This window comes from Plectrocnemia conspersa, unplaced genomic scaffold (assembly GCF_051122295.1).
Source record: "Plectrocnemia conspersa isolate PC_06_02 unplaced genomic scaffold, ASM5112229v1 ptg000014l, whole genome shotgun sequence".
In the NCBI taxonomy this organism is placed as follows: Eukaryota; Metazoa; Arthropoda; class Insecta; order Trichoptera; family Polycentropodidae; genus Plectrocnemia; species Plectrocnemia conspersa.
The window spans coordinates 15163844-15176315 of NW_028277178.1; the positions used below are offsets into that span (position 1 = coordinate 15163844).

Consider the following 12472-nt stretch of genomic DNA (forward strand, 5'->3'; position numbering starts at 1 on the left):
TTACGTTCAAGGATAATACTTTATTATGTCAATAAATATACTTAGTATGCCTAAAGAACTATGTTCATATGCTAATTACATTTCAGTAAACCTTTTTATTTTTTTTTATTAAGTTACGACATTATTACAATAATTCCACAACACAATTTTTTTTAAATATGAAACAACAACAAATTAACAATTATCTATGATAAAATGCTACAATCATATCAAAATTCTAAATAACAATCAGCACCAATTAAACTGTATTTAATACAAGACATTGAACATTCATTATAATTAAGAAGCATTGATTTATATAAATAAAAAAATCACCTTTAAGGCTACTTTATTATGTAAACAAAATAATTATTTAAAAAATAATAATACTTTTTTGAGTTCATAATTAATATTAACTAAAACAAGAATAGGCAGTATGATTGTTTCAATAATTTCCAGCATATCACCATTTTGCAATATACAGTAAGCTAAGTAATGTTTAAAATTTAATGAACTTATTTGTAGCAGAATATTATTTGTGTATTACAATACATAATCGATTATTGAGCAAAATTAAACTAAATTAAATTATTCTTACACATATATTGTAGAATTGTACACAACATTAATATAACTTCATTTTAAACTGACAGAAAATTATATTTTCTGCCCAAGACTTATAAATTATGAGATCTTGAAATGCTTAAATTACCATAATTAATGACTAACGATGAGCCTTAAATATCTCTTCTATGTTGGGCTCTATTTTGATCCCGCCCTCCGGATGATTCTCAACGTTGGCTATATGTTCGATCGGATTGTTTCTCATGTATTCCATATACATTTTTGTGTCGGCTTTCAAAATGGCAAGCTTCTCCTGGAGCTGTCGATTCTGTCTCATCAACATGACTGTGCGCATTGCTATTTCCACCAGATTGTCCCGCCTAGTCTGCTGCACTGTGCGGTATTGATACCATCTATTGTCGTTAGTGTTGAATCTTTCATTGTATCTTTGTGCACTCTCACTGCTGAAATTTGGAATGTTAACTCCAGGAATCGGCGATGAAGGTCTCGCTTCAAACTGCTCTCCGTCCGACTCGTCCGATGAAGAATCGTCTCTCGAGGCTCCGGCGGCCGGTGGTTGGAGACGACGGGGACGCACTCTATATTGCACTCTTTCAACTCTACCTTGCCGAATGGTTGAACCTAATTTTATATAGAACGAGTTTAGATTGTGATCAAAGATTTAACTTAAGAATTAAGTATACCTCTTCTTAACGGTAATTGGTCTTCTTCAGCCATAATTGAAGTATTTCGAGCTCCTGAAACAAACAAAAAACATTCAAGTTAAAAATAATTTTATTTTGATGAGCACTAAATTTGTAATATGGGTAATATAAGGAGTAGTTTACATAAGATCAAAACAAAATATTTTATACAATTAAATTTATCAAATGAAGACGACAAGAACATGTTGACTAAACAACTTGTGCAACAAACTAAGCTTTGTGTAGTTTTTTAAACGAACACTCGCTTGTTCAAAAGGGAGATCTAAATTAGTGATTATTATATGTGATCATTACAGCTTATATTTTACTAGATTTTCTTAATCTCGCGGATGAATAATTAAAAAAAAATCGAACTAGGGCATGCATTGTGACATCTATTGATTGTAAGCTGTAATAATAGTTGATTCACAGACTTCGATTTCAGTCTGATGTCTAAGTAGTTGTTAAATTCAAACTCGAATAAGGAAGACCCAATAGTGCATCTCGCATATTACATTCTTATAAATGTATTACTATCACATGTATATAATTTTGACACACATAAGAAGACACAAATTTATATCATATCTAGGGAAGTTACTTGTTTTGAGAGCATTATTAGAAAACAAGCCTGAACTTTATAGTCTCACAAATTTATCGGAACTTGTTCGTTAAAGTAATTATTTTATACTGTATAACTCAAATTGATCAATAAGCTGAGAAGATTTACCAAAAGTTTCAGAAACCTTCATACTTCCCAAGACAAAGCTATACAGATTTTTCCATACATGTTTATAACATTTGACTAAGATATTGCTCGTTTTTTACATAAGAAATATCTTTATGAGGATAAAAATGTTTAATCGACAATCACAATACTTCTCACTTGAGCAAGAGATAAATCACTGTATGCAAGAGATAAATCATATGACATTTCCATGTTGAATATTATTTTTTACGAAAACTTATAAATCTAGAAATAGCAGAATAAAATACTAATGAATTAAAAAATCAACAATTGTATCACTTTGGAGTTCAGTGATACCAAAAATATATTGAAACACTTAGACAGATACTAAAATATATTGACCCATTTTTAAGTTGCAGTTTGTTTGATAAGATAAATCTTTTTTTAGGAGATCTATAGTTAGAAGTCATCTAATTTGACACAAAATTTAAATAAAAGTTCTGATTATTTGTAAAACCAATTACTTGCAATGTGAGAGCTAAAACATCGGAATTAAAATTTATATTAAAGTAATAAAGGCTCTATAATAAAATGGCACAAAAAATTAAGGTACTATTATTTTTAACAAATAATTATTTGCAGATTTCTTGAAGTTCACTCATCTATAAAGTACTCATTTAATTTCTGCAAGACTTTTAAGCTTGTTTCGTGCGAAATATCCGGCTACCTTAATGACATATACATGTATATACATATTTATGTATACATAATATATATGTATATATACTTATATTTATATCATCAAAATTACTCTAAAGCTCAAAATTCAGTTTTCATTGAAATTCTTTAGTTCCCTATTGGTATATTAGATTTATTTTTAGCTATGTTCCTATTTTATTTACTTAGTTTTTTATTTACTTGATTATATTAATATTAAATCTTTAAGTTTTTTTTAAATATAATTACAAAAATAGCGGTATATGACAAAACAAAATTTTGCACTACGCAGCCAATTTCTTTAAATAAATACAGCGTATGAGTAAAATATCCTACAGTTTAACACTGTGTAACTTAAATTTTTTTGTAATGTAAAATGGCAGTAAAATAGAATATGGTGCGAGTTACAGCGAGTAGACAAAATAATTTTCTTTGGAATTTCGAAATTAGACCTACATTTATGATTTGTAAATTTTGGGTACTTTACAATTGAACGATGGGATATAACGGTTTTTGTCGACACAAGAACTGTCAGATTTACATCAAATTTTTCTGAAAAATTAACCTTCTACAATATATATATTTGCTGTATCTGTTAGCCGTCCAGTAACTAACTTCATGAAAAAAATGTAGAGTTATAAGATATTCTATATCTATTTATTTGCACACAGTTTCGTGAGGAAATTTTAAACTGTCTTGGCCATATTTATCTCTTATCCCTTCATTTTATACAAATCAAACTAAAAATCCTTATTATGTTTATATATTATATAAACGTTTCTTACAAAATTAAGTACATATACAGAAAAATTCATACTTTGAAATGAAGTACAAATAACTGATTTATAACCATTTTCTAATTTATAAAAGGAAAATAATATAAAATTATAGTAATAACAAGATAAGATAAATTAAGGAAAAATACAAAATGTTATTAATATGTAATTTTTTCATATGTGATATTCCTTATGAACTGTAGTAGCATATATTCGAGTTTTTTATACCTAGCTACATTTGAATTTATCACCACGATATTCCTCCGTGAGATAAGGAAAATCTAGGAAAACTTATCTGTGATGATTGATCGAAAATATAATTATATATTAATCATTAATTATAATTTCCTAGACATGATATAAATTGCAAAACACAAAGATTTATATGGAATTTAAAGTCATTGGTTGATTATACCACCGATCTATCGTGCTGGTTTATTGCAATGTTTCATTTATGTTGATTCTATATTTGTGGAAAAAATATGTACTTATGTAGTATTTTTATTTTAACTATTAAAGCATTTATTACTTGTATGGTTCACTTAAGATCGTAATTTCAAATAATAATAATTAACGGCTCGCATTTTTCGCGTTAGAATTTTAATACGGTTGTGATCAAAATATAAGTGGCCAGAATAAATAATATATGGTCAGAATTTATATTTTTTGCTAGAAATGTATACAAAATGGTTAGAATTTAAATTGGACTGGTCAAAATTTATATTAAATAGTAAGAATTATTTTGACAGATGGTCAAAATCATTTTTTTCAGTTGGCAATAATGTTATCGTATAGTGTTGTTATTTCTGTAACGTTGAATATTGGTACAATTCGCATGTTGGCAGTCCATTATCGTTATCAATGTGTTTTAAGGCCCATTTGTTTGATTGGGCTCGCAACGTTATCAAATGTCAATACAACAAGCTAAGTTTACTCTCAGGCGCCGCTTTGTCGTTGTTCCCGCTTCGTTCGTAGCTCTAAACATCTTCGCGTCCTATATACAATTAAATTGATTCGTTAAGAATTATTCATAAAGTTTAATTTTCTGACTAATAGTCGCTCCCTCGCACCTAACATGTACAACAGTTTTGGTACAAGCGAAATTTAATAAGATATATATAAAATAAATAATTTATTGCCCATTTTCTATAAATGTTATAATAGTTTTTTAATTCACACGATTGTCCTATATTTTAAATCTGACCGTATGCTATTTTCATTCTAGTCATTTGATATTTATTCTGATCCTGAATAATATAATTATGACCTCTGACCGAGATTTAAAGTTGATTTAAATTCTGACAATATCTATTAATCCTGATGCAGTGCACACATAAAAAGTTAAATTTTTCACTAGTTGAAGATGTAGAAAAGATGGAAGTATATGCATGATCGCAGAAACCAGATAAGGAATAAATCGTCGCATACAATTTATTTCGTTTGTGTTAACTTCCCATTTTAAGAAAAATAATGTAAGAAATAAGTTTGTTTTTATTAATCGTTGATTAAATTATCTGCTATTCAAAATCAAGAGTCACATCTCCAACTTGTTAATATCTTCAACTAATGAACTTTTCGTGCCAATTACACAAAGTGGACGCGCGAATAGATAACAAAAGGCTGTTATGCGTACCCTGTCTATATATCTCCACACACAGCTTAAACACCGAGATCGTGTAACTCACACTTTAGATCAAAACATAGAATACATTTTAAAGGTCAGTAATTCTTAACTCGATCAAAGCAAAGCAAAGAAATTTGACTTCAGCAATCACTTACGCGGAACACTAGTTGCGACGGCCGACTGCGAAGCGACCATGGCAAGGAAAAGCGCACGAACGAATGGCAATACGTGCAGCAATCGCCAAGAGGAAAACTCGCACCCCCACTCTCGGTCAGGTTCACAGACACGAGGTGGCGTGTTTCTATGTGTGCGTGGCCACGTGCGGTGACCGCGCGCGTGTGCGTGCGTCAAGCGGCAAATTGTGCGGCACGAGGTTGGGGCAGGGCAGTGCCGCACGAGCGTCCAGGGCCAAACTGGGGCCGACGGCTCTTCAGCAATCTGCGATACGCATTTATTTACAAACTTATGCTGCGTTCAATTCTCAATTTAACGTTCATGCTTGCTTATAATATTTTAGGCCTTCCAAAATTAATGTTAATTGTTCTTATATACTCGGTATATACACAGGGGCAGCTTATATGCATTACGGATACTAGAGTCTGGGAAAATTTACCGCCAGCAATTATTCGCTAGCAGTATACCACCGCGCCAATTGATCGCATAAACAATGAAAAATAGCCTACAAATGATCACTCACATAATTTACCATCTAGAAGCAATGACTATTCCAAACGTACATGTACTGGATCATAAATACAATTTTACTGATATTGACAAATGGAATTATTAATCATTTGCTAGTTATTTTTTTTAATTCTTGGCGGTAATTTGATCTTAATGTTTTTTAATATCGTCGATGGTGGCCAAAGGTTTAATTTTTTTATAAATTATCAACAACCTTTCCAAAGCTTCATTTCTCTTATACTTATTTACATAATTCTTATGGATTTTATCCTAGAGAATAGGCAATGATTCTAATGTAAATAAAAAATCTTTCTCGGCCTCAAACGGCTGCGTAGTTGGCAGTGAAGTGGTAGCGTTAGCGTTTTCGGCGCATGCCTCCATCGCTGTCCGAGCCGTGACTGATAGATCAGACTGATATAATGCATTACACGATCAGTCTGTTGTAAGTCCGCACCAGACTGACGAAAATTAACAAAATATTTAAATAACTGTCAGTCCGGTTCATCAGTCCGTCATTCAACGCGTTACACGCTCAGTCTGGCGTCAATCGGATCACAATTATGGACTGAACTGACGGCAGACTGAACGTGTAACCTACGTCTTACGGTTATCAAAAGAGGACGCGATCATGACTCTTGAAAACATTTCGGAACCCAAAACTGGATTTCCTCGAAAAAGGATAAACTATCAACTACGCCTTTCATTAATTTAAAGAAATGCTTAGCATATAACTTTCTGCGGGAGCTCAGCTATTCATATCCCAACGCATCTAAAAGAAAGATGCTGGCATGTAGGTGCTGCTCCCGAGGATTTTTTGTCGGGATTTAAAATTTTTAGGATCCCTGGAATTTCAAGTATTTTTATTAAAAAAAAAACGATAAAAACAGATTATTTATTTCTTTATTTAAAAAAATAAAAACAAAAACAAATAAATTTTTATCAATAAAAAAAGCAAAACATATTATTTAAACATTTAACTAGGCGAATTAATATAAATTTCTTTATATTGATGAATAAAAGGATTGAAATAATTTCAATGTCAGAACATCATTTAATGGGCAACCGTTGAATAAAAAACAGTCTCCTTCAACTCCTTTCATCTAAACCTGTTTTGAAACTCTATAGATATATGTAAATTAACGGATATGGCTCGAAACGATATTTTTTATAACATATTGTTATTACGATATTTTTTTGTAACATATTATAGTTTGTGAGTTATTTTCTGTAAAATTGCCCAAACATTATGATGCATTCATAGATAATTCTTAAAATGAGCTTACATCTTCTGTTTTTTTATAAACCAATGAATTAAAAGTGCATTATTAAGGTAATGTATTTTTAGACTCAATGGTTAATTTTTTGTATTGAATATTTTTTTAATGTGACGAATTATCTAAATCTGAATCACTATTCTCATACACTTGGAAAATTATTACTGATTTGCTTTAAAGCGAATATATTATTGTGCATTTGTGTTTATATAGTTCATTTATAAAGGTTGCTTAAACCCTTAAAACGTTTCTTAGAATGCGCTCCTGTACTTTGCTGTTTTTCTATAGCTCTTTAAATAAGCTGCGAATTGGAACACTGAAAGCAAAAGTTCGCATTTCGTTTGTATATAAAAACTTATATTTAAAAAAAAGGCAATTAAATAGTGGTAATTACACCCTAAATATCTATTAAATATTTCAAATATATAATCTTATATTTTTAAACCTTCATGAATATTTCAATGATCTGCTATATTTATAATTGATAACAGAATAGAACATTAATCCAAATCTTTCCAAACTGAATTATATATAACTCTTGTACCGTGCATGATTATTATATAATTCATATAAAAGCAAAAAATAGGTATGAATACCACTGATGTAGCAAAACTTTTGTTCAAACCTTTATTTTATCACGTCACGTTGTTCTTTACGACTTGACACATGCTTTCAAGGTTGATGCATATATACTCAAATAAATTTTAGTACAATGTTGCTTATATCAATATACATTACATAATTATCATTAGTACATACTAATTAATTATTGATGTAATTTGAAAAACTATTACACCCAAAAATTATTTAAAAACTAGAACACGTTGAAAAAATCTAGCGAAAATGTTATATATTATTATTATTTTTAATATATGTATGTAATACATACATATAATGTATGTACATTACATATATATTTAGGAAAAGTATTTATCTTAATTTAAATATTTATGAACCACTCTAAAATATTGTTGTATTTTATAAAAATGCATACGTATATTTAATATACATTATAATAATTATATTATTTAATTTTTGCAAGATATTTAAATACACATGTTGAGCATACATTATTATTTTTTTGTATACATTAACAAGCAGAAGAGTATTTCTGGTAAATTATGTAAAAATTATGAATTCCAAATAATTATCGTTCAAAGTAAACCATACAAGCTCTCTAAAAATACATAAAAAAACAGCCTACATGTACATTTATAAATAAGATCAACCTTTAGTAATTCTAAACGAACGTTAAATGAGTCATGTAATAGCAATTAATATTACTTTGTATTTCTTTAATATCGTTTATAAATACAATTGCATAATATTAATAATAATATAATAGAGCAATTTCGTATTTAAGTTTTACGTTGTTATGATGTTTAAGAAATTCTATCTAAATATTATGTAACAAAGTTTAATCTATTATGTAACATTCAAAATATGTTGTTTTAGTTTTTTAATCAATTTGGCACATGTTATTAGCACGTGCCGAAGTAGAAATCTATACATCGTGTTATTACATCGAATTTACTTCAACTATGTTTACGTATTAATGAGCGATTTATTACGTGGAAAAGTTTTTGATAAATAAAAACAAGAATCATGATACAAGTCAATTATAAGTTCTGTATAGTATGTAAAACTTTTAGTATCAGGATTTTTCCTTTTTCACTATTACTTTCGTTGGTCGTTGACCTTGACACAGTGGCCTATCCATTCCTGAAAGGTCTGACACCCTGAAATCCGGAACCTGCACGTGTATCCCAATTTTCTTCTTAGTCGCGACACGAGGCAGAGGGCAATATTTTATTCAGAATTAGAGTACATACACACATTGTATTGTTAACTGAAACCAGATTGACGTAATTAAAGGTTGTATCATATTTGTATTAATAAAAATTCAATTTATAAATAAAATATATTTGTCTTTGTGATGTTTATTGCAATTCTAACGCTTTTTTTTTATAATACATGGATAACTCTAGCAAAAAATCATTTGACCGAATGAGCAACCACACGTGCAACTACCATCATCTGACTTCTTTCTTGAAACTCGCGTAATTACTGTGATCAAAAGTTATTATTTAACAATAGTGCGAAATTTTAAAATATCAATAGTGGTGTTCTGTAATAAAATATAAATAATCGTATACAAAACACCGGAAGATTAAATAATTATTATTTGTTTGATAAATGTTTATATTGTCGTTTTATTTTTGACTGCAATCGGCAGACATATCTAACGTTGGACCGTACTTTAACAAAATATGCTTACCAAGTAGATAGCGAGCTACCTCTCCGAATTGAAATATTCCAGAGCGTAAGCATTGTTGCCAGATTTACACAATTACGAACAAGATCAACCAGTTGTATTTTTACTAAGGAGTTTAATAAAATATGTAGTAGAGAAATGCAAAGATTCAAGTACTTCGCCGAATTTTCTCCTTTGTCGGAACATTGAACTTGACTTGACCTTTGAATATGAACTTCGACTTGGAATAAACTAGAGCCAAACCCGCACTATGCGGAGCTAGGCTGAATCGACTTAGACGGCCCGTAAAAGTACGAGAAAAGCGGCTGCTTCTACCTACTTTGACCAAACTGTCACTCTTTGCTAGCACCCCACGAATCGCGTACATAAATATTATTATTGCTAAATTGTACGGCGATGTTTCATTTGTACTGATTAAAAAATAATTTATAAAAAATAGTAATTAAAAATAAATGCGTGTACCGACCAAATATTGTACAAAACATCATAATTTCGAATTACAAATAATATATTATTGTGAGTAATAAATTAACTAATAATTAATACGCTAGTAAAATTTGTATTTGTAATTTAATTATATAATTTGTTAAACTATATACGAACAAAATACAGTCGTATTTTATTTACTGACATGAGTGGGTCATTTTCAGGGCAATGGTGAACACGTGTCAGGGAGGTGTCTGTGTAGAACAAAGGTATACATACATATGTAGATCCTTGTGGAGATCCTTTCTCAAAAATAATAATTGGCTTTATTATTGTATAACTTCCAATTACTCGTAATAAGTAACATATAATTTAGGATGTAGCTATTTGCACCTATATGTATTCGGTATAAAATTATCCATGGTATTGTTGTGTGTAATAAACTAATACATACAAAGCGCTTCTTCATTGGTTGATTGACAGCATGCCAAGTCTACAATATTTTTTTTAATTTTAAGAAGTTACAGTGAAGTCATATATTCAATAGTATGAATATAATTTCACTAACTAAACCAGTTATAATGTATCAAACACTTGCTTCATAATTCCATCGGTCAATATCAGTAAAACTGTATTTATTCACTGCGTAGATGATACGGTACTCGTATGTTTGGAAAAGTTTGGCCTTAACAGTTGGATGTGTCGCCCAACAAATATTTTTTAAAACAAAATTCACTAGTGTCGTGCATGATTTATTAAGTTGTGTTCATAGCCATCAGGTATTTTTATTTTTAGTGTCATCCTTTGATATTTTTAAAATTTGGTCACCTTAAAATGGCCATTAATTCGTACATACTCTAGGTTCAAACAGCTACATACTAAAATTTATTACGTTTCACTTGAAACGTCGTTCACACGTGCCTTATACACGCACCAAACATATCTGTGGCTTTACCTATAACATATATGAAAGCACATAAAATGAAAACACAACGTGATTTCAATATACCTACATATAGTAAATGAATGTGTTAACTCATTTATGGTTATTATTTATATGCGCATTTTAATAGTTTTGCCATTTGGTAATAATATATAATCATCGTATATGTTTGAAAAACATACTATTTTATTTATGCTTCACGTTATAATCAACCAAAGTTATTGTTTGACTTGTACTTTTTACAGGGATGTGGAAAATATTTTTTGAAAAAAAGATAATATTAAAAAAAAATATATTGTTATTTAAAAAAAGATTTTTTATAACAATATTATATTACGGGTGAAAATAGAATAAAGCACATATAAACCAAATTTTGACCAATAGGAGAGTACCGTCGCCGTCGCAGTGAGAACGCGCGTTACCGTCGCCGACACGATTTTATTGCTTTTGACGTGAATTTTTGCCTTCTGAGAAGTGATAATTGTTTTTGCGCTCTCATATTAACCAAAATTCGATTTGAAAATTCTTTGATCAGCCCTCTTATATTATAAGTCCATAGTAATAACGGTAAGGGTAGCTATTATATTTTTAAAACAAATTGTAATATCGAATTGCAGACAAGCTGTGGAGCAATATGTGAGATGCGATGTCTGTCTGTACTTATTCTTCTGCTTATTTTCCCTGAGAGATGAGTTGGCTTAGTTTGTATTTTGGACTTATAATATAATTAGTTTTAGAACTTTCACTAGGTTAGGTTTGGGTTTGTACAGCAAATAGACGTTTAGTAACAGTCAAATTAAGTTTCATTTACATTAAATTATATTTTCGCTAGTAAAAATATACATCTACTGGTGAAAATGTATTTGGACTAAATTAGTGAAAATATAACTTTACCAAAAAATACACATTCCCTGTAACATTTATACATCGGATGTAAATAAATAATGATATATTACTACATACAGAAAACTTGAAATCATTATAATTATATGATACTAGTACCGGCCAGATAATTTATATTTTCACTGATAAACATATATATCTACTGGTGAAGATGTATTCCGATATGATTTTACTGAATTGACATATTTAAAAAATATTTTCGTAATAGATTCGAGACTGTTTTTTATATATTTTCTCTTAGGAATAAGCACATGAAACTGGATATATTTTGCTGCATTAAATCTATTTGTCAAATTATCAATAATACTATCTACAAAACCTTTAAATTTATATAATTCAGCTTATGCTGTTGTTTTTCGTTATTTCTTTGCATCTTATTTAGGTATTTGACCTGAAAATTCAGATTGAATACCTAAATTGACTGCTACTTATTCACATTCGTTGAATATTTCGTCTAATGTCAAATATTTTTTAATTGTTCAAAAAGCCATAAATTTAACAATAATTTGCAAAAAAATTAACACAAAAACTACAATCCATCACTTTTAATAATAATGTTTATTGTGAAAGTACAACCTAAAAAGTGAGCTTTTGAAGACAATGTTCCGCTCCTTTTATTTATTGTAGTATAAAAAGGGTTGAAGGAATTTATACCTGAAAACCATCAGTACATACATCTCAAACAACTGTATTTTAGTTTAGATTCATTATTTGAGATCGATTTTTATTTTTTTTATTGCGGAATATTGCTTTTGAAGGCAATGTTCCGCTACTTTTATTTATTGTATAATATGTATAAAAAGGGGCTAAAAGAACTCATACCTAAAATACAACAATATATAGGTACATCTCGAACAACTGTACTTTAGTTCAGATTCATTATTTGAGGTCTGTTTTTATTTTTTTTATAAATAT

The 12472-nt window shown here is 29.4% G+C and overlaps 2 protein-coding genes across 5 annotated transcripts in view; one reads left to right on the forward strand and one right to left on the reverse strand.

Annotated features, from left to right (window-relative positions):
• LOC148226318 (uncharacterized) lies at positions 1-10386 on the reverse strand. Of its 4 annotated transcripts, XM_088204230.1 has the most exons (5): positions 10280-10386; positions 10166-10204; positions 9991-10104; positions 1248-1301; positions 1-1185 (listed from the first exon to the last, which is right to left on the reverse strand). In XM_088204230.1, the coding sequence occupies exons 4-5, from the start codon at positions 1279-1281 to the stop codon at positions 704-706; spliced, it is 516 nt and encodes a 171-aa protein (XP_088060356.1). In that variant the 5' UTR covers positions 1282-1301; positions 9991-10104; positions 10166-10204; positions 10280-10386; the 3' UTR covers positions 1-703. The 4 variants fall into 4 exon arrangements, with proteins under 4 accessions (XP_088060356.1, XP_088060355.1, XP_088060357.1 ...); XM_088204229.1 differs by lacking the exons at positions 9991-10104; positions 10166-10204; positions 10280-10386 and adding exons at positions 5062-5114; positions 5208-5272; XM_088204231.1 differs by lacking the exons at positions 9991-10104; positions 10280-10386 and having other exon boundaries at positions 10166-10198.
• The window catches only part of Vps16B (Vacuolar protein sorting 16B), a 25973-nt gene continuing 23419 nt past the window's right edge, over positions 9919-12472 (forward strand). Inside the window, exon 1 of the mRNA XM_088204226.1 lies at positions 9919-9980. The gene's annotated coding sequence lies outside the window, so the exon portion shown is untranslated. The remainder of the gene's footprint in view (positions 9981-12472) is intronic.

What these genes read in the sequence shown, in the direction of transcription:
- LOC148226318 (XM_088204232.1), bottom strand. Translation starts at nt 5,247, where the DNA reads ATGGTCGCTTCGCAGTCGGCCGTCGCAACTAGTGTTCCGC. An exon ending in CGTCGCAACTAGTGTTCCGC is followed by an intron (nt 1,302 to 5,207) that starts GTAAGTGATTGC and finishes TGTTTGTTTCAG; the next exon opens with GAGCTCGAAATACTTCAATT. An exon ending in CCAATTACCGTTAAGAAGAG is followed by an intron (nt 1,186 to 1,247) that starts GTATACTTAATT and finishes ATATAAAATTAG; the next exon opens with GTTCAACCATTCGGCAAGGT.